The 27,610-nt window shown below is 37.3% G+C and overlaps 2 protein-coding genes across 9 annotated transcripts in view; both read right to left on the reverse strand.

Annotated features, from left to right (window-relative positions):
• LOC134812460 (uncharacterized) overlaps nucleotides 1-27,610 on the reverse strand; it is a 99,652-nt gene that overhangs the window by 61,362 nt on the left and 10,680 nt on the right. The window lies entirely within an intron of this gene.
• On the reverse strand, nucleotides 729-27,270 carry LOC134812463 (potassium voltage-gated channel subfamily A member 2-like). 7 transcript variants are annotated; one of them, XM_063819903.1, is made up of 5 exons: nucleotides 27,182-27,270; nucleotides 4,560-4,685; nucleotides 3,677-3,869; nucleotides 3,089-3,148; nucleotides 729-2,142 (listed from the first exon to the last, which is right to left on the reverse strand). In XM_063819903.1, exons 2-5 carry the CDS (start codon nucleotides 4,670-4,672, stop codon nucleotides 1,279-1,281), a joined length of 1,230 nt encoding a protein of 409 aa, XP_063675973.1. In that variant the 5' UTR covers nucleotides 4,673-4,685; nucleotides 27,182-27,270; the 3' UTR covers nucleotides 729-1,278. The 7 variants fall into 7 exon arrangements, with proteins under 7 accessions (XP_063675973.1, XP_063675974.1, XP_063675971.1 ...); XM_063819904.1 differs by lacking the exon at nucleotides 27,182-27,270 and adding an exon at nucleotides 22,090-22,319 and having other exon boundaries at nucleotides 764-2,142; XM_063819901.1 differs by lacking the exon at nucleotides 27,182-27,270 and adding an exon at nucleotides 18,977-19,113 and having other exon boundaries at nucleotides 764-2,142.

The raw sequence follows: 27,610 nt of genomic DNA on the forward strand, positions 1-27,610 counted from the left end.
CATGCAGCGTCTGGCAAGTGGCAAGCCATGCAACTTATTATAGCAGCGCGTATATAGCAATATACAATGATCTAGTCGACGAGTCCAACTCGGCGCGCGTCCTGGTAGGTTATAAACCTACAAGTCATTGGTCAATCACCGTGTTATTTTCAAGTTCAAAAGACTTTGTTATTGATTTAATAAATTGTCAATAATTTGTTATACTTATCAATATCATGTGTTTGTTCCATCCTCAATCTTGCTCTTTTGTCGTTTGTCGTTGAACTTAAAGTTTCATGCAATTAAAAACGAGGAGATTTTACTTTCTCAGGAGCCATGTTGATGATTTATTGCTCCCATATGTCCCAACCTGCAGTCATGAGTCATATGGCGATCTCCCCAGCAAGACTATGCACTGGCACACTATGACTAAGTTGGCTGTCAAAAATCATATTTATAATTTGGTTTGACCGTCACATGAACTGTTTCATGTTTTTTGATGAGTATGTCATGGAATTGCTAGTTAAAGTTCCGTCGCTAGTTTTGTCTCTACATTTGAAATACCGATTACGGATTAAACACGTGCAAAATCTAAATGGACTTAGCAAACTTTTGACATCCGACTAGGTTGAATAATGAAAAAGGTCGTTAACAAATTGGTGATTACTAGCGTTTAGCAAACTTTGTCTTCAGCTTAGCTACATAAGCATTACCGACAAGGACAATCACCAAGTAAATCACATTATTTTGATGTACATGTAATCGGATTTAAACTCAGTTTATTAACAACAAAATTAATCATTGATATAAATACAAAACACTTTCGTAAGGACAAAACTCTGGCTAAAACAATTTCTGTCGTTCATCCTTTTCGGTTTTTATATTCATATTCATTAAATGGAAATAAAACTGAAAAAATGTCGATTTACTAAATCTTACTTGATGATATCTTTATCAACTGTAAGTAAACACAATTCTCATTATTGTATTCAATAAAATTCGTGTCATTGGACCATTTTAATTTAGTCTCGCCATTACTTTGAATTAACGGTAACACTAATCTAGTAGAATTAAAAATATCTAAAAGAGGCAACAACGCAATTTCAAGGGCTGAAACGTGGACTTCTTATTTCTTTCATCTTATGCTGAAAACTAGCCACTGAAATATCTCAATAACAAATTCGACACACCCCTTATAAATACAAACCAACTTGCGTATCTTTATTTCTTCTCCACTACAATCGCGTGGAGCATGCACTTAAATTTGGTTCAGGACAGTGAAGTTATCCGGGATAAATCTCATACCTTGCCATCCTCTGCAGCCTCCTTTTCAATAGCTAGTCCTGCTCTTGCACGAATTTTGGCAAGAGTCTTCTTCTCTGCTTTCCTCTTTTCTGCCCCATAAGACTCGTTGAATTTAGAAACGATAACAGTCATAGGAAGAGCTAAGATAACAATCCCGAGCACCACGGCTACGGAGCCGATCAGTCTACCAACGGGAGACTGGGGATAAAGGTCTCCATAGCCAACTGTTGTAACGGTCACTATACTCCACCAGCAACCCAACAAAATGCTATCAAATCCAGAGTCCCGGCCTAACTCTGCGTAGTACATGAGCGTGCCGAAAAGAAGAACAAATATTGCGATTAGAAGAGATAGCAGGACGAATTCTCGGGCAGCTCCGGCGATCACTTTCATCACCACAATCAGCTCTTTGGAATGCCTGATAAAACGGAATATACGGACCACTCTGCTTGTTCTACAGATTCGCAGAACAACGAATTTGTCACCAGCAGCTCCTGATTCCGAGGTGAACATGGCAATGAGTTCAATGTAAAATGGCAAAATTGCCAGCAAGTCTAACACGTTGAGAACGTTCTTAAAGAAAAGCCACGGTTTGGGCCACGATATTATTTTTAAAGTAAAGTCCAGAGTGAAGAAGCCATTGATCAAGATTTCAAGACCGTATAGAACGTAGTAGTAGTATTTTTGAGGGTATTCATCTGTGTCGTCAAAGTAGGGCGAACAATCAGGGACAGATTCTGCTACTAGGAGTATTACAGACAGTACAATAGCCATCATGTCACAGAATGCCCACAACATTGCCGCTTTGCTGTAGTGGGGATCCATCAAAAAGTTGTGTAGCTTTTCTCTTAAGGACAACTGAAAATAATAAAGGTTTCAACGTTGAAAATTATGTAAACTTAATTGTGAAAAATCAATCAAAGTGATTAACCATGGCATTTATTTTAGCTCGGTACCCGATATCGTGATTGAACTTGAAATGTTTGGCATGTTGCCAAACTACCCTTTCAGCTCAGCCTGGCACCAAGTTTGAATGATTGTTTTTTAAACGAAAATGCGAGTTTCTGTTTTTAGCGAAAAAAAGCTCCTTCCGATATTAAAATATACTCACACTTGCAATAATCCCACACAATTATGCACGCAACCTATTATTTGTTTACAATTACCTTCCAGCACAGCTCAATCCAAATAATCGATATCATTTAATTATTAATCTCCGGAAGCGTCTAATAATATACCTTTACAAATTCTAAAGAACGGATCAGAAATTAAAGAGCAGGACTGAAGCGGTCTTCTATGAAATAAGAGGATAATTCGTCAATAAAGAAGAGAACAATCGTCCAGCCCATGCCAAAAACTGTCATGTTAGGATGCCATTGTACTTAAATTTAAAGTTGGTTACGTCAAAATCCGTATCCTGCTCATTATACTAAATTGGTCAGGTTGTATAGAATATCCGAAGACTGAATTGTGCAGTGATGCTGCGTGTCCGTGTTTTTATCTTGAAAACATGATTACAAATATGGAAATGTCAAAAAGATCATGAAAATATCAATATCTGTGCAGATTTTGATATGGAAATTGGCTATTTATATAGTTTAAAGTGAGGATAAAGGCGCGCTTATGGTAGAAGAATTCTAATAACTGGCTGTGTGCCATGTATCTCTAAGTTAAACGTTACACAATGCAAATTTAAACAGATTTAGTGCAGATCGTATACTGATGTGGCTGTGAATGCAAGCATCGCTAATATAAGTTCACGTGACTTATGTTTGCTATATTTCTAACTTTTCTATCAACCTACTTCTTCTGTGATCACTTCTTCCTCTTCGTCATCAAAAGTGAATATCTTTGCCAAATCGACCTGAATAGTTTATTCCATTATCTGACAGATACTTCCAGTCAAAGTATTAATCTATGAAACACACAACCGCACTTCATTCAATTATGAGTCAATTTTGAAATTGGGGTACATTGTAAAAAGATAAAAGACGAATTATTGGCACACTTTTTATTGGTTTGCTTGTTTTCTGACAAAAGTGTTTGTGTGTTTACTACATTATATACGAAAATATAACTCCCTTGTAGTGTTATTTCTAAACTTATGGTATCGCTTTTGGTGATATTAGTTCACGCAACCTGCGAGAGAGTACACAACACTGTAATAATTCTAATCATCGATTAAAATTAATGTTGATTAAATTAACAGAGCATCAGACTGGAGACTTTATTGTTTGATTGTCGAATAAATAGAATTGCTACATTGTATAACTGCAGATGCGTAAGACAACTAATCTAATAAAATCAAATGAAAATTTCTTGACATCAACCGCATACTGCAGATATGTCCACACTCCACTATAATAGTGCTCGAGAATCAACCAAATTCTACCTTGAAAAACTCTAGCTCCTCCTCGACAATGTCCCGGTCGATATTTGTCGGAGACCGGAACACCCCACGTGACTGATAGAAGAATAGGATGGCAGTGAACATGCCCCGGTGACGATCAAAGTAATAAGCTTTAACTTCCTCGTTGTAGTAGTCTTCTATATCGCTCGATCCGAGCAGAGTATCTGGAAAAAACCTGAGGGAATGGAAATTTAGCTACCGGGCGCAAGTGTGGAATTTAGTTTTGAAATCCACAATTTTTATCCTAGCAGAATTTCTCGATAAATGCAATAATTTGTTTTTGAAATGAAATTTGTAAATTAATCCCAAAGCAGTCATATTCAATGGATAATTCAATTCAAAATGAGAAAATATTTTACTTTGTGGAATCATTACGACAGTCAAGCTAAAGATTTCAAGTCAAATGGTCGGAATAGTTCTCTTTTGTCGGGAAATCATAAAAATTATACTCCTTTCATACTTCGTCCTTAAGTACAAAGGATAAACATAAGAATAATCAAAACATTGAAGCAAAGTTATGACGCGTTTATAGGCTTGGGAAAGCTACAATTTTATAAAAAAATTTCCGACTCAAAATTAATTATGATATCCGACTGAACAAAGATGACCATCATCGCAACTATTTGAGACTTCCGGGAGAAATAGTGCAAAAAATGTTCGCGCATACCGGAAATTAAGATGGTAAATGGCAACAATGTTCACTATTTTAGCCGAAAAAATGTTCGCCCAAAAAAAAAAATAGTCCCCGAAGATTTTGCCAACGGGGATTTGGCTTTTTGGGTCAAAGCAAACAATCGTGTTCAGCTAAATACTAACAAACCCAATCCTTACAGAACTAATAATACTGAGTTTTTTATAAAATTACCTGAGAGTTTCTTTCGTCGTAGTGAACTCTTTTCCGCTCACGTTTATCTTGATAAGACTGTTTTCGGTCTGATGAAGGTACTCGTGGTGATTCTGACCAGAGTCGTATTTCATCGGCAAGTTGTTCCTGAAAAGGGTGTGTCAGAGCTTTTTAGCATCAGGCTGAAAGGAAAACTCCTTGAAAATCGCGATAAGGATGATGTTTCTGAAATTAATAGTTTATAAAAAAATTGGTGGGTCCATTTTATCACGTCCTGGAAGATTCATTAGGATTTAAAAACAATATTAAGCTCAAACGTTAAAGAATGTTTTTACTGTCGGCCAAGTAGGCTGATCTTCTATCGAAGCTGCATCTCCCTTCGGACAACTTTGCTCGGAAAATTAGACAAATTTCCAGAGAAAAATACAGATGAATAGAGACGAAAAATGGAACTTATATACCAGGATCAGAATAAAATGTATCTACTATTTCTTGGGTGGTTCTATAATTAGTGTTCAGAAATGAGCACTGTTGAAGCTAGCTTGATCATTAGAAGAGTAAGGGTCTAGACATGATTTTAAAATAACAAAAGGGAATGATCTGGGAGAGTGTAAAATCGGGGAAAATAATATCTATCATACTGTGGCTGAAATTCTGGGCAGGCCATGACGTTGTTAATGGCCCGGCCCCAAGCCTCCGATGTTACAGCCCCGACCACCAAAGTCTGCATGGACATCTCCATACCATTGTACGGGTCCTGTTTTATCCTCGTCTTGTATCCTCGGTAATACGAAGCCATCGTAAATCAAGATTTCGGAAGACAAATTGACAGAAGTGACAAACGATTATAGTTCCATCAGCCGAAGACAAAGGAGATATACTTTGGAGAATATTATTTCTTCGTGGGAAAAGTGAGCAGCAAAGCTCGATCGCAGATTCATCAGACACTGATTCACACAAGCACTACACCACGCCAGTCGGTGGCCACAATTTATACCAAATCAGACCGGGTATTGTTCTCTTAAACCACCTTTATGGTTTAAATAATCTTATCCGCACTGCGTGGCGTGGCATTTATTGAATTGCAACGATCTTTAATATAGCTCATAATCAATTTTAATTAGATACTGGAGCACTCACAACGGTTTATAATTCTATTAATCAAATGGTTCACTTCAACGATATGTAATTTGGAGAGTACGTGGTTGTAAAACTAAAAGAGGCAGTGATCTTAAATCAAGCGCGTAATGTAGATTATATCCACTATCAGACGACAGAGCTGTCAAAACTAAAAATATGAACAACAATTATTTAAATATTGAACATTGGTTGATCAATGACGTTATTCATTATTATACTTTTGCTTTCCGGGATAAAGAAAAGTTGTTTGTTCCCTTGCTACTAAAAATAAATGTTCACAGAGGAGAACAACCTAAAAACATATCAGAAAATAATTGCAGTACATAATAACATTTATCTTGCAAATAATCTATCTCTAAAGTTCAATTTAGCTTTTTTATATAAAAACATGAAATCGAAGAGTTGAATGAGAAAGAAGATACTGAATGTGGTAAACCTCTTATCAACATAAGGATAGTGTTCATGATAAGTTCAAGAGTGTTTTCAATTTCTAATCCAGATACTCAAATGTTAACAAAACAACAAAAAAACGGCTCTCCTAAAAAGATAGGACGTGACATATTGCTCATGACTCAAAGCTCAATACATCATTGGTCAGTCATGCTCTAGAGAAGATCTCTGTGTTGGTGTCAGGTATGAGGTATAACCATGCTCATAATTTCAACTGCAGTCTAACCTTCTGACAGTGTGAGAGTTTAGAACTCTCAACTACAAGTACGAACAACCAACTCCCTGACTTACCCTGTCCCTTTGATAGTGGTTGTCATGTTCATCGACCGATTGGGTCTGCACGCACTGCTGTAGACCGCCATGATTACGTAGATCACTCCCCGTACTTATACCACTTTCAAAACAGCTGGAAACAAACACAACCCAATGCTATCTGCCACCACTCTCAGGGTTAACTATCGTCCTCCTTAGGAAGCGATTCAGGACGATTATAAGTCTGGAGATAAGACGTAAGGCAGGTAACTAAGACGTGGTAACTGGTGGAGAGAGCTCCTCTCAAGGTTTGTGTTGGCGGTCTCTTGAGAAGATCTGACCTCCTCCTGACAGACCACTTATACAGACTATACAGACTCAACTAACAACCCCAAGTTACTGACCTACTCTTTCTGGTATATGTCTTGGCTTAATTTTGACCTGATTTTCGAATCAGATATTTAAGTAGGTTAAATAAACTAGATAATGTTCTAAGCTCTCAAGTTTTGTAATTTCATGGCCTGACGGTATAATAAATGGCGGTGTTGCGGCATGGTTAAGTGCCCATTAAGATGGTTATTCTCCAGTACGCTTTGTGCGGTAATGGAGCATACTTAAATTATTATGGTCAGGTGGTCAGGAGTACTCAGCGAATCTGACAGAGGAGGAACTCTCACACAACCTTTCCATGTGAAACTCAGCCAAACAACTTTAATTGGTTAATAGACATAATTGGTGGTGGTAGATATATTCCCAAATAGAATAGAAACCACCATAGAAATCATAATGAACAGTAATGATGATGGGCGTAACTGAAGTTAACTAGTAGCATAAGTAGTATGGTCAGGTCTAGCAGTAAGTATACGTCGAGTAGAGCATACAATATAATCTTATATAATAGTAGAATCCAGATCAAGTTTTAATGACATAATTGTAGTCAATACTCAGTAAAAATATAGTTGAGGATTGCTAGGTTCTCACCAGACGTGGTCATTGTCCGTTACACGGCCGTATTGCTTCTTTAGTCGTTTATAGCAAGCCTGAGACGAGGAATCCGATGAAACTAGGCCGAAACTAAATCACGGTAATTCTGGCTAGATAGCTGTCTAACTATACTGATACTTCGTCTTGATGAAGAACGTTATAATTTATAATAAAGGTTCGTTTAAATCTCGAAGTTTGATTAAGAGGAACCTTTTGTGGTTAAAATGGCTACGTTGGGAAAAGGTAACATTTGATTGCAGAGAAAATGAGGTTTTGAAAAAAAAATGAGCTGTTTTTACCGTCCACATATACCGACATCCATACCCGCCCCGTCGTCTTCCTCTGTTTTTAGTGTAAAATTTGCAGTCTGAGTAAACAGTCATTACAACTAAAAGCTTATAGAAAAACAAAGGCTTATGTCTGGAGATGCAACTAGTTAATTACTATTTTAACTGTACTGCAAGGGTTAACTGATTTAGGCTGCTGATAATGCTATTAACCGATTAGGATATTGTTAAATATTACCCGTACTGAATCACCCGCACTTGTGTGTTATGTGTTGATTTTACATTCGTACACGAGATATAATTATTCCACCATGTCCATGGTGCATACAGCGTTGTGAATCTTTTCCATGGTTCATCCACACCAATTTGGACCAATTATAAACCCTTGAAATCAAAATTGTTTCAACCACGTTACATCCTATGTTATGGCATATTCAAATCATTTACATGGCTTCTTAGCCTCTATAAGTTATCAAATTGAATTACAGTCGCAGTTAATGGTCGAAATAAACTTCTTAGAATTTAGTGAAGAATATTAAAGTCTGAAGTATCTCAGAAATAAAAGAAATAGATGTTCCGCCGATAAAGACGCCGTGCAGTCTTTAACTTAGTCGATTAAAGGAGACTACTTTAATCATTTATAAGTTTATAGGGTGGAGCATGCCATTCTTCAAAGTGACCCATTAAGGAACTATTACTCGGAGTATTTCCGACTTCTTACAGTCTTGCGCGAGCAACTTGGATTCATTTTGCATTGCAACAGTATCCAAAAAGGATACAGTTAGAAAGGCTTTGTCTCTGATTTATCCGGAACAAAGGTGGTTGAAACCCAGTATACTATAAGAATATTGCTTATATAATTAGTGTATAATACAAGCTAATGATCATGGGAAGGTTGTGATAAACATGAAATTGTTTTTCCTACGAATAATAGGGCACGAGGTTTAAGAACAATATAAATTAAGGATATAATTATAGATCAGCAGTACGATTGTTGTAGGGAAATTGTCAGAATAAAAGATCAATAGAAAAATAGAAGATGTAAAACCAAACTATAGAAATGGTCCATGTGCTGGGTGAAACATTTGTTCATGCTGAGAGATAAAAATAAAACTCTAAAACTGACAATATAATATATAATACTCACATGCGCATTTCGGCCATGACCTCGAAGACAGCATTGCTGAATCTGCCACCACCAAAGCGGCGACCTGACGTACTGTAAGCAGCAGCGAACGCCATCTATTCCTCATCTAGCGTCTCTAGAGTTCATTCAGAGGAACTTCGGGCAGGAAATGTTAGACGAGTTGTCCAGGAAATGGCTACATAACAAGACAGTCACAGAGTGTCAGAATATCTGAGGATTCCAGCCGAACAAAAGGCCTTCAGTTAACACAGGTGGTTGAGAAGGTGGCGCTATTTGCGAGTTGCTTACTTCAGAGATGGCTTTAGGGTTAAACAAGAGCCACGTATAATTGAGACCTGTGGGCACAATCTAGACTGGGAACAATGTGCGCAACGGGAAATAGACTTCTAGCCATTGTATCTCCAGCCCACTGTCTTAAATAACTCCACCACCGTCTAATGTTTGCTAAGATTAGACTTTCTCAGCCAACCCTGTTTTCTGTCTACACCCGAATTACCAAATCAGATACCTATATGGAGCCTAAATCACGAGAAACGGCACGGTAACTGACTAATTGTTGAGGCATCACTAAAATATTGAGCAGTTGAAACTGGCAGCATTTTCCAGAAGATTTTGAGACCCAGGCATTTTGATTTAGGAAGGTCACGGAGTGAAGGCTTGCTACCTGCATCAACTGCTTTGTTTGAAACATTACGAGCGATGAATATGTTTTGCGACTTATAATAAATGTGGCGTGATCATCATCGTGAGAAATTATCTGATATAATGCTAAAATATATCGCACAATAATAAAATTACTGCCCATGTGTTTTCCTTAAATGCTCTTGTAACTTATTGGTTATATCAAGTTAGTCAACTCACCAGCACGTACGTCTAGGTTACAGAAATATCCCGACCCGTCATATCGTAAAAATACTCACTGAACCATGCTCATAATCTCATTAACGTTTGATCGTAGGAAAATTACTAAATGTAGCGTAAAATACCACGTTAGGGCCGTTACCATGTGACATGAAAAAAAAAATTATTACCGATTGTGGTGGACTAATTTCCGTATAAGGACTGTCAGTGATCATGTGTTAAAGTCACACTAGCATACAGCATACTATTTGGTTTTATTTCCTGTTAGACCACAGTCCACAATACATATCACCATTGGATGATTACTTTATTCAACAAGTACAATTGCAATAAGTAGGTTGCTAGACATCAGAGAGATATTGATGGTGTTCTTTACGTAAGGCTGCTAAGATCTGACACTGATGATTACAGAATGAGCTACACATTACTGGCACATTACTGGCACAACACGTGAAGTATCACATTACTGTCACAACACGTGAGCTACACATTACTGGCACTACACATTACTGGCACAACACGTGAGCTACACATTACTGGCACAACACGTGAGGTATCACAGATATTCAACAGAATGAACACCCAGCCTGCTAGTAGACAGTTGACATAGGGAAACGACGGTACAAATTAGGACGAATCCAGACGGGCACCTATTTAATAGCTAATTAACACCCTGAAAATAGGATTCCAGTTAAACTGAGGTCAACAATAAACATATAATAACAAAGCGACCAAGATAATCGGAATAGGGTCGTTAGTTTACTTAGCAATCACTAGATTAGACTGCATGGAGCGTGCTGCAAAGTGCACAGCAGACTCTAAATCACGGACACAAGCAATAAAAATGAAAGATTATGACGACTCATTTTTTTCTCGGTGATTTTATCTTTTTAATTAGACTGTAACTTAGATCGAGAGCAAGAAACCTTGACGAAACATGATCACGAAACGGGAATTTACATTGTCTAACACAAAAAAGTCAATGTGCAGTTACTGCATTGTTCACGATGATGATAATGATACAAGCAATATATCAGTAAATAACAGTAATACATAACACAGTGATAAGTCATGTAACTGCAACTACTGGAGTTACATGACTTGTGCTTGACTCAACCTCGGAACAAGTGAATATTAATATTTGTCATTATCTCATAACTTTGATCTCAAGATTGGCGCAGCAAAAGAGCAGATATATAGAGGCGAATTTAATTGTAATGAGTTATACAGGGTGCGGTTGTTAGAGACTTGGGATTGGAGTGTAGGCTAATGGGTATGGAGCTTTTGAAAGAGAAGAACTTAGAAACAAATCTTCTTTGCAGCAATACTAAGATGGCACATACTCTCTCTAGAGTACGGGAAATAAAATTAATTCCTCAACGTCCTTTTCCCCTTTAATTTGGTGAGGTTATTTGTCAAGCTCTCTAAAGTCGACTAACTTCCCATACGGTAATTCGGATATTATGTGGACAAATTGTCCTTAGTGTTCCATACTGTTCAATGTCTAATTATTTGGCCTAACCACTGAAATTATCGTTCTGACAGTAATTCCCGATAATGATTTCATTACCATTGCTCTGAGTGGAATACTGAAACATTACTCTTTAAGCTAAATTAAGACATGACATTTTTAACTTAGTCAAACCGCCGCTTGACAAAATGTCGCTCACTGTCAGTGATAGACAACATTTAATTCAGGTCTCACATTAAATTAATTTGCGGATTCTGCTTATTATGATGAGGATTTATCTGGAAAGTTTACAGTTTCTAGTATTGGTTCTTTCCGATAATGAGAAGTTACTTTAAATTAATCTTATTAAGCACACCATTACTAAGAACCATGTGTATTTAAAGGTGTCGCCACACATATCCACACTTGAAGCGCGACACTAAATGTAACCAAAGAAACAAGGAAATAACACAAGGAGTGAAGGACGGCTGCAGAATGAAGGACGGCTGCGGCTCTGTATTCTGGAAACTTTCTGGGGAGTTTAGGCCTGTCACTGTTCAATATCAATAGACATAGTTGACCATGGAATGAAACAAAGCCTCCTTCAAGAGGAGAAGAATGTGACCTGGATTAGTGTGGTACTAGACCCTGTATGTGCATTGTGCATAACCAGCAAAATTGTTGATTAGTATTTGGGGAGAATGCCATACATGTGTAATGTCCTGCGTTTGAATTGTGTATCACAAAACGGCAGCTAGTGTTGTGATATTACAAGTATGTTTCATTAAGGGTTTGAAGCATCTAATTTCCCTCATCCATATTGTCGTTGTTGGCATTTCTGAGACATAACTATTGAAGCTAACCTAAATACTCCAATGATCATTCTTTTCTTGCGTGCCGACACATAGACATTGAAATATCTGGCTCGAGAGGCTTGCTATAGACGAAATATAATTGAAAAATTACATAGTATGTATCGCTTGAGATTTTCTTGGGCGCTCGAGAAACAGGTTCAAGATATGAACTCGAATCTAAATCGATACCAGGTTAATCTAAAATTAATCAGCTTGGATCCAGGAATGTGTTAAGCGCCTCAAATATAACAGCTGGAATTTCACTGTGTAGTTGTATGATTGAAATTTCTCTACCGGGAACACAATATATCTTAACGACAGTGTAGAATAGACATTCCAGCAAGGCAAAAATAAGAAGGAAATCTGAACAATGAACTTAATTGGCAAACAATATCCACAAATCTGGTCAAACTGAACCACTGGACCAGACTCTTGTTTGAATTCCACTCTTATTTTAAATTCAGCAAAACACACAAATTTACCGAACTATTCGAGGATGGGACAGAGAAATGCGTCAAAAAGGCGGTCTAATATGGTCAGTATACTCGGTGTAAAACTTCCCGTAATAAAACAGGGCTAACAAGGCGCCTGGGTTAAAATTCTGGGGAATTACTCACACACATGTACCTTCAACCGCGGCAGTTTTCAACGACTATTAAATGTTCATTAATTTACTTGTATAAATTATTATAAATTCGAATGGTATGGAATGTGAACGAGTTATCGATTGTTTTGAAACTATGCAAAACTGTGGTCAGCAAAAATTTAGTGTTCGCACCTTAATTTTGAGGCCATTAAGAAAATGAAGCTGATAATAAGAATATGTTTACGCCAGCGCTAACTGTCCTCGCAATTATATTCCCTTTTATTATCAGCCGCGTATAGTTTTTAGTAAAGTTGTATGCTTCTGTTTTACCTTTATGCTATTCAATTAAAATAGGCAGATATAGGTAGGTATCCTACAGCATGGTAGTACCTATGAATACTTCTTTACGCTATTTGCTTGTTATATGTTTAAGGTATTATTTATTAGGTAGTTCAACTAAATATTAACACTATTGTAATTAAACACAGCAAAGCAGTAGTCCTGAACAGGAAAGGTAACCCCTAGTTTGTTGCCTATTTTTATGACACCAGGTACCAAATCCTCAACTTTTCATTTGCGCACTAAAACTGTGGAGCCTCGATAAACTCAGCAACAAACACTTTGTCAGATAGCAAATGATAAGTCAGATAGCTAATAGTATGTCAGATACGGTCAGACTTTTTATATTTTGACTTTCTCACATAAACGGTTTAATTTTATCAAAATTAAATTTAAAGAAAATTTTGTAAGAAAATGTCTGTTTCAAAGAGGACAACTCTAATTTGTTGACAAAAGCCCAGTACGGTGGGGAAATATATCCACCTGAATATTTACGGACTATCGGAATTGGTGGTATTCTATTAATTAAGAGGGATTAAATCAGAACGCTAAACGAGTAATATTTACTGGTCTCTATTATTTAGAATGGACACATATATGATTTAGAACGTACACCCACACACTCCCCACTCAAAACATCAACAGTATCTCCCCGCGTCGGGTAAAGTTAGACATTCGGGTGCCAGGCTCGGTCTCCTGATAATTGTAGAAGATATTCGAGACTTTGCTCAGCTCTGGACACCGCCGCGGAGCTGGCGGTTACGTAATTCTTGGTCTACCTGTCCACTTTTACCAAGAATGGTTGGTGTTTGATCTCACATCTGATTCAATAATGTTCATGACAAGTTTCAACCCAAGATGGCGGTATTTTTAGATTGACAGAAGTTTTTTTTATTGTCAAACAATAGTTTATTAGGAATTAGAAGAATAATGAAAATCAATGCTTTGTGGATGAAAAGAGGGGGGTACAAATTTCGATATCAAAGTAAAATATTGTTAGACTAGACACACAAAATGAGACAACAAACGAGTGTGATAAGGATAAATTGACTGGAAATCAGGTACAGGATTTTCTAAGGATAATATTTGACGTTGGAAAAGTGACTGATTCAATGAATGGCAACGCTCATGAATGCAGTCACAGAAGTGTGCAAAAAGTATTCTAATCAAAAGTAGGGAATATAGATTTTCTGAAGAAATTTCAGAAATCAAGGGGACAATTGAATAATGTTCTTTGATAAGACATAAGTATGTAGATTCGAAGAAACTCATTCAGAAATCAGGAAAAACAAGATAATTGTGAAAACAATGCGAGCAAAATTGATTTAAGTGAAAGAATGTTGCTTAATATTAATGCGGTAACATTGAAATAAAGTTGCTACCGCATGGCTCCATTGAAACTCACACGTTATTTCACATTTTCCCACCGTTTTCCTCACCTCAACTTCACACCAGTTTTATAGCATCTCCTTAAAAAATTCCTTCCACTAAACTTTCAACAAACTTCAAAGTAACTACCTTCAGATTTCTAACATTAACCTAACACTAGCCAATCACAACACTTACTCACTTACTCACTTACTCACTTACTCACTTACTCACCTACTCACTTACTCACTTACTCACTTACTCACTTACTCACTTACTCACTTACTCACTTACTCACTTACTCACTTACTCACTTACTCACTTACTCACTTACTCACTTACTCACATGACATTTTATTCATTCACCACGGCCGGTCGCGGTCTAGACCCTTATTAAAATTTTACATAAAATAGAGGTGCTTCGAGTAGTCCTCAAGATCCCGATAGCACCGGCCTCGACAGGAGCTTTGGCAAACCAAAAATTGCTATCCATTCTCTCTGATCATACCTTAAATTTCTTTTATTCTCTGTACCTAACCGAAAACAAGATACGAAAAAAGCTTAACGACACTGCGAATAATTTCTATCACGTGAAGTTTAAAATTATAACGCAGAAACCATTCCTCCAAATCATAATCATTCACCAGAACTAAATATTGAATAAAGATTATAATTACCCTGATTCAGAGGAGACAGTCTTCTCGCAAACTTCTGACAACCCATCTTTGATCGCGCTGATATCAAGTGTTGGGTAGTTTATCCTCTCCCCTGCATACGAGATCTTCCGGTTACGTGGTGTGTTCTTCTTGGGAGGTTCAAATGTGCAGAAAGATTTCCTAACTGGTCTCCGGTCGCTGAAGTTGCTGTAAGCGGCCCCACCACTCACAAACATAGTGGAATGATACTATCTGTCCCGGATTTACGCAGATTTGTTATATTCCGTAGAATCAGAATCTGAACATGAGATACAACAGAGATACGATCTGAGATATGATTATAAGAACTAAACTCTTCTGCGGACTTAGTGTGGATCTAGTACGGAGTACGGACCTAGTACGGACTTAGTACTGACCTAGTGCTGACCAAGGAAACGGAAGCAACTAACTCTATTTATTCTAAGCAATGAATTGGAGCGGTGTGTAATACGAAGGGATATAAATAAACGAAGAGATATAGACACGAAGAGAAATATATACAGTATAATAAACAATCCTGCTGCTTTATAACTTTAGATTAATATGCAATATAAACGTTTTGAGCATGGCTGTTACAAATATATTGCTCTTCAAGCCATTGTTCACTGAATAATTAAGTCGATATTGTTCTCTGCTAGATATTGTGGCAACTGGAACGGTAAACAATACAAAGCAATAGCTCGTTACTGCATGGGTAACTTAAGTAGTAGCTGAAGCTGATCAGTTATAACAAATAACAGTGCCGTGCCACTATGTTAGGTTCTGCTAGATCATATCGTGTACACAAGATAAACTATACCGCACCATATACCATCCCCTGGTAAGAGTAAGACAGAGTACTGCTATCGTTTAGCAAGTCTGTCGATTACTGATATATTATGCATTATTGCATCATTGCGTCCATAAACTAGCAGCACTTTATCAGGGAACTCAGGACTACCAAATACCAAATGGGCTTGTTAGGGTACCAAGATGAGATATAGTTTCAAATAATATATAAGGATATAGTAACGACTAACGACATGGTAGGCGCCCTACAATGGCAATGTCTTAAGCTGTCTATATAATATGCGTGTCTAATTATCATAATATCATAGTATTGCTTGAGGATCTCGACTACAAATAATACCAAAAGATAACCATTCGAATAGAATTATGATGCAGCCACTTATTATGCAAATCCGAGGACCTCCAAGCTCTAAAGCCGACCCAATTAATAAACCCTGATACACTTCACAGCTACTGCCACCACATCCGGGTCTATCTTTAAGAGAGTTCAGAGCGATGTTCGTTGTTCGGACAATAATAATTGAACTTATAATAGAATTTTATAGGCTTATAAATATCTCCGGGATTTCGACGCGGGATCATATTATCACTCAGCCCGGCCCGCTGTTAGATAAACATCTCAAGGTGATATCATCCCGCCCCGGAAATTTGTATAAACCCGGCCCGCTTTTTAGTCGTAACTGATGTTTATCATTCAATTCTCCGACTTACAATAATCAATGATACTGCTGATTAGAACTCGATAATAGTAGAACAGTTAGACGCGCGATCACGTGGGCGCGTCACGTGCGTACCACGTGCCACCAATAGCATACGCCGAGTCTATACCACGTGACACGAAAGCGCACCACGTGATATGAAACATCGTAACCGTCCACTTCTTTTACACGCAAATTCCTGGGAACGTTGCCAAAGCAGCTAATTCTTGGAATTTCTCCAACGCGTGGCGTGAGAAGTTGGCGACTAGCCAGCTACCCTTGTCCGTGCCCTAAAAATAGTATTGTTTTGCTTGCTCTCCTTCCAGCTCTTGTTCCTGCTAACGTTCAAGCTATTGCTCCACTTACACTATGACAGATCGGTTTGACATTCAGATTCTAATGTATTTCTAAAGTATATATCCCTTGTCGAAATCGCCGGAGATAATTATAATCCATAAACACTTCACGCTCAGGGCTAAATAAATGTAATCCCTCAGCTGGCGCTTCGGGATTACATATTAACACAAAACTCGTGCGCTGCGCGCACTCGTATGTGTTTATCAGATCATCCCGCTAGCGCGGGATGATCTGTTATATAAACCCTTTGCGTGGCGGGTTTATGTTATTATAAGTTAATAACCCGTAGAGCTATCGTAAACGCAAGATTTGAATAGCAGCTTATTGGCCTGATGGCCTTGTTACCAAACTCATCGTTTAAAGATTGCAGAATCTTCTCAATGATTGAGGACACACAAGTGGACGAGTGAAGGTCAAAACCAAATTATCAAACCGTTCGCATAAATTTGCCAGATAAGTCATTATCATCCACACGTGGCGCCTCTAATACAGGACTCCGACATAGTCATTTTATCTGATTTCATAATTCATGAGCTTAGATCATAAATAATCGCCCTCATCTTTAAAGATGAAGGTAAATGTATTGTTCAGAAAGTCTGCATCCAGGTCAAATTGATACAATTATGCTAATAAGACGGGTCTATGAGGACAATGCAGCACCATCGCCAGTACATTGTCAAGACAAACTATTTTCATTGATGGTGAGCATAGCGATTACTACACTACATGATCTGCATCACGGTAGGTCGAGAACTCTTAATTCTGATGTGGTAAGGATATTAACCACCGATATTGAAAGAAACAAGAGCCTTTCTTTATTCTTAGCTAACCCTCGTTCATCATATGATGGTTTTAACATAGGAAATTCTTGGATATTATTGGAAATATTTATATATTTGTTCCATTTAATGGGTAGATGTAAGATAACTTCCTGGATCCACAAGTTGCATGATGTAGATTGTAGATGGAGATTGGAGAAGTAGTATAATCTGGATCAAGGTTGGGTCAAGGTCTACTATCAATCAGCCAATTTGTCTACCGTATAGTTTAGTGGAATATGACGCGGTATAGCAGCAGATCGTGTACTTCTGGCATTTGATCAGTAGACTACATCGTCTACTTTAAGGGCCTAATACTCTAAAATCTGAATACTGGGTGCACGTTGACGAACCATCCAAATCTAATGTACTGGTTTAATCAAATATTAAATGAGAGATATTTGATAAACACCCCATCAACTTGCTGAATCTATCATCATCATAAAGGTTGAAGAAACGAAGCGAATGAGAAAGTTGAATTTTATAAACTAAAGGATATGGCTGTCTTGTGCCGACTCAGGAGTCATGAAGTCGAATCTTGGCTTGAAGTCAAAGTGATCACCGTCTTCAAGCGTCAAGATCACTAAAGGTTCGTAGCTCTGCGGCTGAACGTCATTAATACTTCTAGCTTAGGTCCTTAATCCATATTTATTATATTACCTTTAGTTCCATGTGAATAACTTTAGACAGAGCTATTGTTTATTATGTAGCAAATTGATGGCGAGTGCGGGATAATTAGTTAAAATATTAAAATTAGACACGCGGTTGAGGAACCATGTGATCTCCAAAATACGAGCAGCTTCATGTTTAAAGGAGTTACAAGCACAAAAGAGACAAAAGTTAAATGATATTTAATTAAATGCTTATGTGAATACATCAGAATAATTACGCTATGAATAATATGTTATTGAATTTTATTGGATACAAAGTTACATCTTGTCAAAGTCAAATCTAGGGTTATCCTAAAGCTAATTCACTAAGAGTAAGTTACCAAAATAGTCGTAAGGCGCCCAGACAGATAACAAGATAAGGAACCTCACAAGTTACATATTTGTCAGTATCTGAAAAGGTTAATTAACCAAATGTACTCGATTTGTATTATTATTGAGTGCGAGAAGTGAGCTACTGACCGAAAGGGTCGTACAATACAGACACGGTCGGCAGCAAACACGTACGCAGTTTTATTTTATCAACAGTTTTTAAATGAATGATTTATGCGTAAAATTGATGCCAAAGCTCTTTTTACAATATAGATTGTAGAATTTAAGGATTAGGAATTCGAGAAGTTCATATCATTTAAAATAAATCTTATGAACATTTGCATGAAATAACTAAATGAGATGAGAGAGCTAGTGTTCCCCACCGTATTTTATCCTGATCCAGTAGTTTCTTGTACTTCTTTTTAAGGTCTGTTATAAGTGATTGACTTGTCGAGAATCCCACTACCCCGTCCATTGTTCAAGCGTACCTTTCATAAAACCAATAAAGCTTGTTCCACTCTGATCGAACACAAAAAATAATGAGAGCAAAATAGAAGCAGATCGAAAAACTTGAAACGCGAATAAGTTGACAATGACGCGATGAAAGCAGATTCCTACGTTAGGGCTTCTTAGACGTTCCCTGTATTTTTAACTTGGACTACTTGTCAGCAAACATCTTGGACTCAACGGTAAATCTCACGTCTGCATTTGAAGTAAAAGTTTATTTTATTTTTTGTCGTACAGACGATAACAACAGGACAAAATCAATTTGATTTAAGGGATTATTATTAATAAACATGCTTTAATACTGATACGATCAGATTGTACTAATTTTGTATCTTAAGATCATATACTCAGTGATCGCTGTGACGTTATTGATCGATATTATCCTGAGGTGAAGTAGCCATGTTCGTTAAAGGACACATCCTCTTAAAGGCACCACTGTTACTGTAATATGACAGCTTAAAGGCTCGGGGCTCCCTTTTGTTGAAAGCCACCGTTGTGACGAGCGGTTTTAAAGTGTGAAATGTGCCGCTGAGTATTCAATTCTCTGACTCAATACAAGGCAAGTAGAGTTGTGAAACGTGGGGGTTGTTGTCGACTATATTAGGTACTGACAGATGAGTTTATAGTTAACATTGAAGTGCTGATAGTGGAAATAAGGCGAGTGATGAGATACTACAAGTGCTGAAGTCGGGAGCACAACGGTGATCATGAACCAAGTATTAACAAGAAATTAAGGGAGTAGGTATTGTAAAATGTCTTTGTACGGTTTCGCATGCACCCTCTCAGCCCGGCCCGGCTACGATTTCATCGATGAGACGATGGTTCTGGCAGCGTCTGACAAAATATATATAAAATTATTAAATACAAATTCTAATAAAAAGTTCTAAAAATACATAGAAATAATGTAAACTGTTTAACATTGTTTGTAGACTTCTTCAAGAGGAAGGTATAGAGTAAAGTTTATCACGAGGATTTTCAGAAAAAAGTATGCCCCTATCCGTGTGTTGAAAGTTTTCTTCCCATAATGTTGATCATATCTTCAGGAGCTGTTTCTGGCGTCTGCAGCATCTAGTGTTGTTCTGATACTGGATATATCTTCAAAAAGTAACATCGTCTATTGAACTATCAAATCTCTGATCAGGAGAGTGAGAGAGTCCTATCACTTATGCTTGATAATATGTATAAGTATGTATAAATGTAAGCAGGCTAATTATAATTAAAACAATAAGTACTTATCATGAGTACGCGGCGTTTATAATTATAGGGAACCTTTTGTAGATCTCGTAGATTATGTTTTTATCTATTGAACGTGATGATAAACCCGGAATACTTAGAGAGGGGAACATAGGCCAGTGTATTGGTGTACTCTCTTTGTCAACGATTTGTCTTACGAATGTAAGTAATGCGCTGCTCGATTAATGCTAATGGAGTAATAGCTGTCTCTTTTTATTTGATCGAGAATTTTGGTGAAATATCGTGTTTTTTGTTGAAGAAGTAATGTTTTTCCAAAACTTCTAGTGCTACTCATATTGTTTGGTTATGAATATTTGGTGTTTGTAAATTATTATTTTCCTTTCAGAATGAAAATAACATTAGCTCTCGTGATAATAGTTCTGGTGATGGGCGGTGAAACTATAAATTGTCATATCTGTGAGGTAGTGGAGGATGATGGTAACGAAGTAGAGTCCATTGCGTGCGAGAAAACGAGCATTAAAACATGCGGAGAAGGAGAGGACGTTTGCCGAACAATCACCGTGGGTTACAGTTTGTCTTATATGACTGCGCCTGGGCCAATTCTTGCTTCTTCAATATTCTACAAGTGTGGAACAAAAACCAAGGAGGGTGCGGATGATGCCGATTGCCGACTGTGGAACCTTGACAGCAAGTTTTGACGGTTTCGCGGACTTCAAGTGCGAATCCAAATACTGCGACACTGACGCTTGTAACACAGGACAGGTTGCTCAGATACCCTTCTTCATGATTGTTGCTACAATCGCCTTCTACGGACTTTCTAGATTTCCAAACTTTTAGTCCTCATGCAACTACTTCAGAAAAAAATCAGCATATCATATCAATCAGCATATATATTTATTTAGTCGCTGGAAAGCAGTATAGATAAGTTACCATTTTCGACAGCGACCTAAAACGAGTTTGGTTACTGATTCATTGACGAAAACTAGTTTCTTTTCCGTCAAAATCAGCAAAAATAATAAACGATAAACTAACACTGTAGTCATGGCGGCAAAATTAAACTTACTTGATCATAGCATAATCCATTGCTGTGGTGATCGACGAAATGGAACTAGTACGCTACAAATTGGAGAAAGAAATGCCGAAAAAAGTTAATGTATTGTAGGATTAGGATGTGATGACAATCAACGTTAGAATTGGTTGATGAAGTTATCGGACATGATCTACGGTAACATACCTATGATTGATATCACAGTACATATAAGAGCTCAAATACAATCATAACTGAGTCTGACTCATAAGAAATATGATTAGCGCAATTATAAGTCTGGGGGAGAGCGAGGAGGAATCAAGTACAACTAAGTTATTTAATCTATTCCATTTTTCTTTACCTCGAAAACAATGTTACTATATGGGCACAAATGGACGAATGATGATGATACAGTCGATTGTCGAACCTCGATATACCGGTTACCTCGATATACCGGGCCTCTTCTTTCCCCCAAACCTTTGGTTAATTATCTAATTTTTGCAAGAAATGATACCCTAAAGACACTGGGGATTGGTTTGATATTGGTTTGACTGTATACTCGATCTAACTCCAAACCTTTATTAAAAATACATGCATTACTTACACTGACATATGTACTGCTATTATAAGGGTTGATCGCATCAAAGCGCCGAGGTAGTAATATCAGCCCTCAACCTATATAGTGTGAGTCGCTCGTGATTCCTGAATTTAATCACTAATTTGTTTTCTCATACCAAAAAGTGACTTGCAAATAAAATAAATTCTTACACAGATGTACAGGTGGTGTGTTCTCCTTTAGGGGCTATAGATCCAGTGTTTTTAGAGTGAGTAACTTCAACATCAGGATTATTCTTATGACCAGTCCAATTATTGCTCAAATTCATCGGTATTGCTTCATCTAAAGAAGAGTCCATTGTTCGTTTTTTCAGCAACAAACAAGTGCCATTTCGTGGTTTTCTCTGTCTCAAGGGAGAATTTATGTTGTTTGAGAATAGGGATTTATCTTTGACAACGACCTCTAATTCATTTGCTTTTTCCTCTGTAGTTGTATCAGCAGTCAATTTAACATGTTCTGTAAGTAAGGGTGTGGTATTTCCACTATAGTCTTCAGTAGTTGAAGTTTGATACGTATCATCAGTATGATTCGGATCTCCATGTAATGTCCCAAGAAGCAAGCCAGTGATTTTCTCTACATCATTGTCAACAATTTTCAGAAGACATTCCTTGCAATTTTTGTTGCCAGTATTTCTAGCTGCTAAATCTGATTCATCTTCATTCTTTCTAGACATATAAAAACTCTTGATTGACCGCATATCTTCATTTCAGTTCCATGATGGCAAGGTTTTAGCTGTGGCTAAAAATATAGATTTTAAACAATTGTAGGTACATTTTTCCTGAAAAATGTGAAAAAGCTACCTTGTTAATTATAAAAAACACAATAATGGTTCTCATTTTGTAATAACATTCCCACTTCCCAGTTACGCCCACCCTTGCGGTCGGGTTGGGGTTAAAGTCGGGCAGAACAGAATTAATCATAATGTAGTGAACAACAACTGAAAAACTTATAAGATGATTCAATATAGATTACAGCATCGAGGTATTAATTTCATCGTTTCTGCTGAATTATCCTGTTAGTAAATAACTTAATTCCTGTTTACTACCACTACTGTTAATTTCACAAAAACAAACAACAGGCAATGAAAAAAGGAAATATATTTAACAAAGCTAATACTGATCAGTGTTTACCACACAGTTCGTGATAAATTCCATCAGTATATTTCAAACAATTGACGTTTCGCCACCAATTCTTAGGCAGCTTGGTGTATCACACAGTCGAAAAGTAAGGGTTGTTTACCCGTTTATTAAATTACAAATTACGAATTGATATGGGATAAACGTTTAACGGGCTTAAAGTTTTATTTTAAATAACAATGTAATGTCAGTGACACCAATATATTGCGTAATAATGTATTTATTAGACACAATCTAATCTATTTATTAGACAAATGAAGTATCGTTCTAGACGAATGATTTTATCACTTCATTAGCGAATAATAATAATAGAAAGTATAAGTGTTATTTCATTAAATGCATTTTAATCGCCTTTATCCGTTTGGTATAATGAATAAGGGTCGATAAAGCTGCCTTATCGTTTATCACACCTTAGTTATGATACCAAACAGTGAGGACCCAAAGTATTGGCAATTAATAGTGGCCATTGTCAGACTTGTATTCATTAAACAATTACCACCTTGGCAATTACCATCTTGGCAATTGCCTGATAGCCCAATTTTGTCCCTCTAGCCGAATAGCCTTTTTTATTATTATTAATAACCTAACATTAGCCTAGTATAGGTCTTATAATTGAATTACAAAGTGATTAGCTTGAATTAATATTAATTTATTAATTAAACTACAAGTGCTGTTCAAATAAGGACTGATAAAGTAGTTTGTCTCATACATTTTCCACCCTTTGAAGGGAGTCCTGTTTTTAGTTGTAAGTAACCCGTTAGTTGTAACTAACCCGTTGAGGAAACCTTTGATAAGGACAGGCACTGCTAGCAGAGTTGGAGCCATCATCCTGAACAGCAATTAAAAAAGGGGTTTTATCACAAGAAGCTATGAGCTACTCGAAATGTGAGTTGTATGCGGCTTATTCAGAGTAAATATAAGAAATAGAGCATAATGAAACAATGTATCATCGTTATGACGTTAGAATTAGAAAGAGCCACATTTCATTTGAGCGGAATGAATTCTTTATGAGATGGAGTTGAGCGACGGGTGGAACTGGAGCGTTGTTAATTGTTCGATTAACTCTGCATTGTGTTAAGTGAGCTATAACCATATGTCCTTCAATAGATTGCTACAATATTTGGTAGTGGCCAACATTTCATCTGCAAAGACAATCGATCAATTAAGTTTGTTAACTTAGCAGCGTATCTAATTTTGTACAGAGTTCGCCAAACCCAAGGTTAGTTATTCAACGAAAAAAGCGTTAATCTACGGCTGATGTTGTTTTTACATTGGACATTACGTTAAAAGAATGTTCCAGTGAAAAAGTTTTAATGTTCGTGACAATACTTTCAACTTGTCACCAACCAATTTATTCCATTACAGAGCTGTTAGAATCGTTTGCGTCACTACAAAATCGTCACTTCAATCACAAACATACATTGAAAACGTGGCCAAGTTGGCATGTGAATTCAAACATCAGACACCGAACAGAGCTGACCTGTCTTTGTGATCAATATTTTCAAGTTTCAACTCCTATCTCATTAATCACTAATATAAGTTGGTCGGTAGAAATGAATCTGATGATCACTGCTTCACGAATTGACAAATAATTTGACCTCATGATGATAACGATTCAAACAGAAATTGTCCATCCCATGTACTGTTATAGTAGTATAGACCAGCTAACCGTTAGAATTACACAAAAATAGTCAACTTACCCGTCTATAGAACCGTAAATCTGCACATTTTCACAGTCCACGTCGGGACAATATGCCATCAGACGATGCCACAACCACGATCAAGAACTGCAAACAAATCCAACGCGAAACGAAACACCAAACAGCAATCCAAAAAGTTCACTTACCCACCTTTTTAACTGCAGTGTAAAATATCAAACAAGCAGCTTGGAGGAGGTGAGATAGCCAAGAAAAGTAAAAGGAGATATGCAGCTGCCGATAAGGTGACAGCAATTACCAGTGTGGACGTAACACAGCTGAGTATACGCTGCTGGTATACCGAATACACCTCCACCTGACAGATATATGACAATTAAAGGACAGATTACATACAGGCTGAGAGAGAGAGAGAGAGAGAGAGAGAGAGAGAGAGAGAGAGAGAGAGAGAGAGAGAGAGAGAGAGAGAGAGAGAGAGAGAGAGAGAGAGGGGGAGAGAGAGAGAGAGAGAGAGAGAGAGAGAGAGAGAGAGAGAGAGAGAGAGAGAGAGAGAGAGAGAGAGAGAGAGAGAGAGAGAAGAGAGAGAGAGAGAGAGAGAGAGAGAGAGAGAGAGAGAGAGAGAGAGAGAGAGAGAGATCGTAACCCACTAAATACGTCATCTTCTTTTCACGGTGACCTCATTATTGTTTCTCAGTCAGATTGGGGTACCAACTGATAGGTGACTTGTTTTCAGTTGAACAGGTTGGTTAGTAGTTGGGGTTGACGGAGTGTGTTGATGATGTGCGGAGGATTGGAGACATCTTTTGTCGGGTGGAACAGAGAGAGGTTCATTACCAACCAATCCCAAAGTTGCTGTCTTTATCAGAGAGTGCTTCATAAGACCACGAGATGTACTGAGTGACACGATTCAGGTTGCTGTCAACCTCCTTATTGATTACACTTAGCAATGAAACCTTGCAGATCAGATCGGAAGTTTTATGGAGTTACGTAATCGGACAAAAAAGTGGATTTTTGAACCTCTGTGTGTTTTATTGTAGACCTGTACTAGCAGGCGGACAAAAAGTGTAACTTTAGCAACATTAGAAATACAGGAATTAAACAGGAATTAAACATGAAATGACCAAGGAGAACACTAACGAACTCGTCTTGGTAATACAGCAATTCATAAAGACGATCAGAACTCTAAAAATTGAGAGAATGCTATAAAAATAAATTTAAAAAAAATTAACCGCTTTACAATTTCACAAAAGAAAAATCGAATATAATAATTTAAATACGAGTAAAAAAGTCATGGAGATGAGTTAATGACGATGAGTAGGAGACGGGAGGTGATTAATAATCCTGATTGATAAAGTAATCAATAATCCTACTATCATCAGTTCAGGCGATACTAACAATTGTTGGATCGTAGGAGCTAGAAAGGATCTGTTTCGGAGCCAGAGCCAAGGACTACTACACAAGCAAGATAAGCTGTTACCCATATCTTGAAGGTTCTTCTCATCGATGAGGAACTGATCATCCAAACCCATAAGTGATAAGGCAACACAGAAAACTTATAGATTTAAACTTGTCCCAGTCCTATTCGGGTCTTTTTCTAAATTGGACCGCGGGACAGATTTATTTAGCGCTGACACAGAAACAAATGGTCACACAGCTCAACTCGGATAGGATCAGCAGAAACTCACTGAAAGCTCATGGAAGAAAAAAGTATATGCGTGAGCATGTTACGAAAACATTATTCCATACTCCATGTCACTATGATATTACAGCAAGAAACTGGTAATAACTGAGCGCAAGATCGCTATAATAATAGTACTAGTAGGTGCAAATGAGTGAAATTAGTAACCTCCTGAAATATTTCCAAACCAGTGACATAAATAATGCTTCTGATAAATTTATATGCGAGATGTATGTGTTCCAGGAGGAGTTAACAAGTAATGAATTGGTTATTGAAACCTGTCAGTCAGTCATCAATAGGTTGTTTGTTGAAACGCTCACTAATTGCAGCACGAAAATGTTATCATATAAAGATAAAGCGTTCTTGACAAGGTGAAGTGTGGAGGTGGCTATGCAACTTAAGTGTATCAAGTCTTTGATCATAGATTGCAGCTCTATGAAGAGAAGGAAATTGACAAGAACTGTATCAGAAGATTATTAACACGAAACGAGCTGTCTTTAAAGTTGCGCATCATTAGGCAGTAATGAAAAATTACGACGAAACTCGATCTTTGACTTGCATTGAAATATTTTCCCAAAGAAAGAATCATAGCTCTGTTAGAATCAAATTATCAAAGATAACCGCTGTGAAATTTAGAGGAGTACGCTGTAAATCTTCGTCTAAACTCTAAGATGGAATATCAACAAAGTTATATAAGAAGAGAACTACTAATCCTGAATCGGGCCCTCACAGCTCCTGACAATGTTAGTAATCAGCTGTAACTAACAGAACTCACCTTCAATATCCAGTTATCAGTAAACGGATCGCCATTATCTTCCTGCTATCAGATCGGACAATAAGAAATTCACTGAATACTGATAACGGTTTGTTGATAACGATAAAGTCAAAGCGTCTGCAGGGTTAGGAGAGCCATTAACATCTCAGACAAATGACGTAACTATAAGGGTGCTGTGTTAGAGTTGAGTACGAGCCACAACAAGCACTGAGTCAACCCTAACACCGAACAATATCACAATAGTAGTATATATAGTGTATATATAGTGGGATATAATATATCTTTAAATTCCTAGCGTTATACGCTTAGCTTAATTTAAAGACGGTGTAAAATTTATGCGTTACGCAGGACAGATAATTGAACAACGGGCATAAATTAGGTTGAATCTGTTTGCCGATGTGAACGCAAAATGATATGTTACTGAAATTA

The sequence above is a fragment of the Bolinopsis microptera genome, chromosome 3, assembly GCF_026151205.1.
Source record: "Bolinopsis microptera isolate Bmic1 chromosome 3, MBARI_Bmic_1.0, whole genome shotgun sequence".
In the NCBI taxonomy this organism is placed as follows: Eukaryota; Metazoa; Ctenophora; class Tentaculata; order Lobata; family Bolinopsidae; genus Bolinopsis; species Bolinopsis microptera.

Bases quoted from the DNA above. Each gene is read 5' to 3' on its own strand.
- LOC134812463 (XM_063819898.1), bottom strand. From the start codon at position 15,148: ATGTTTGTGAGTGGTGGGGCCGCTTACAGCAACTTCAGCGACCGGAGA. The intron at 4,686-14,933 runs GTAATTATAATC...CACCCTTTTCAG, and splicing joins ACTGTCTCCTCTGAATCAGG to GAACAACTTGCCGATGAAAT. The intron at 3,870-4,559 runs GTAATTTTATAA...CCATTCCCTCAG, and splicing joins ACGACGAAAGAAACTCTCAG to GTTTTTTCCAGATACTCTGC.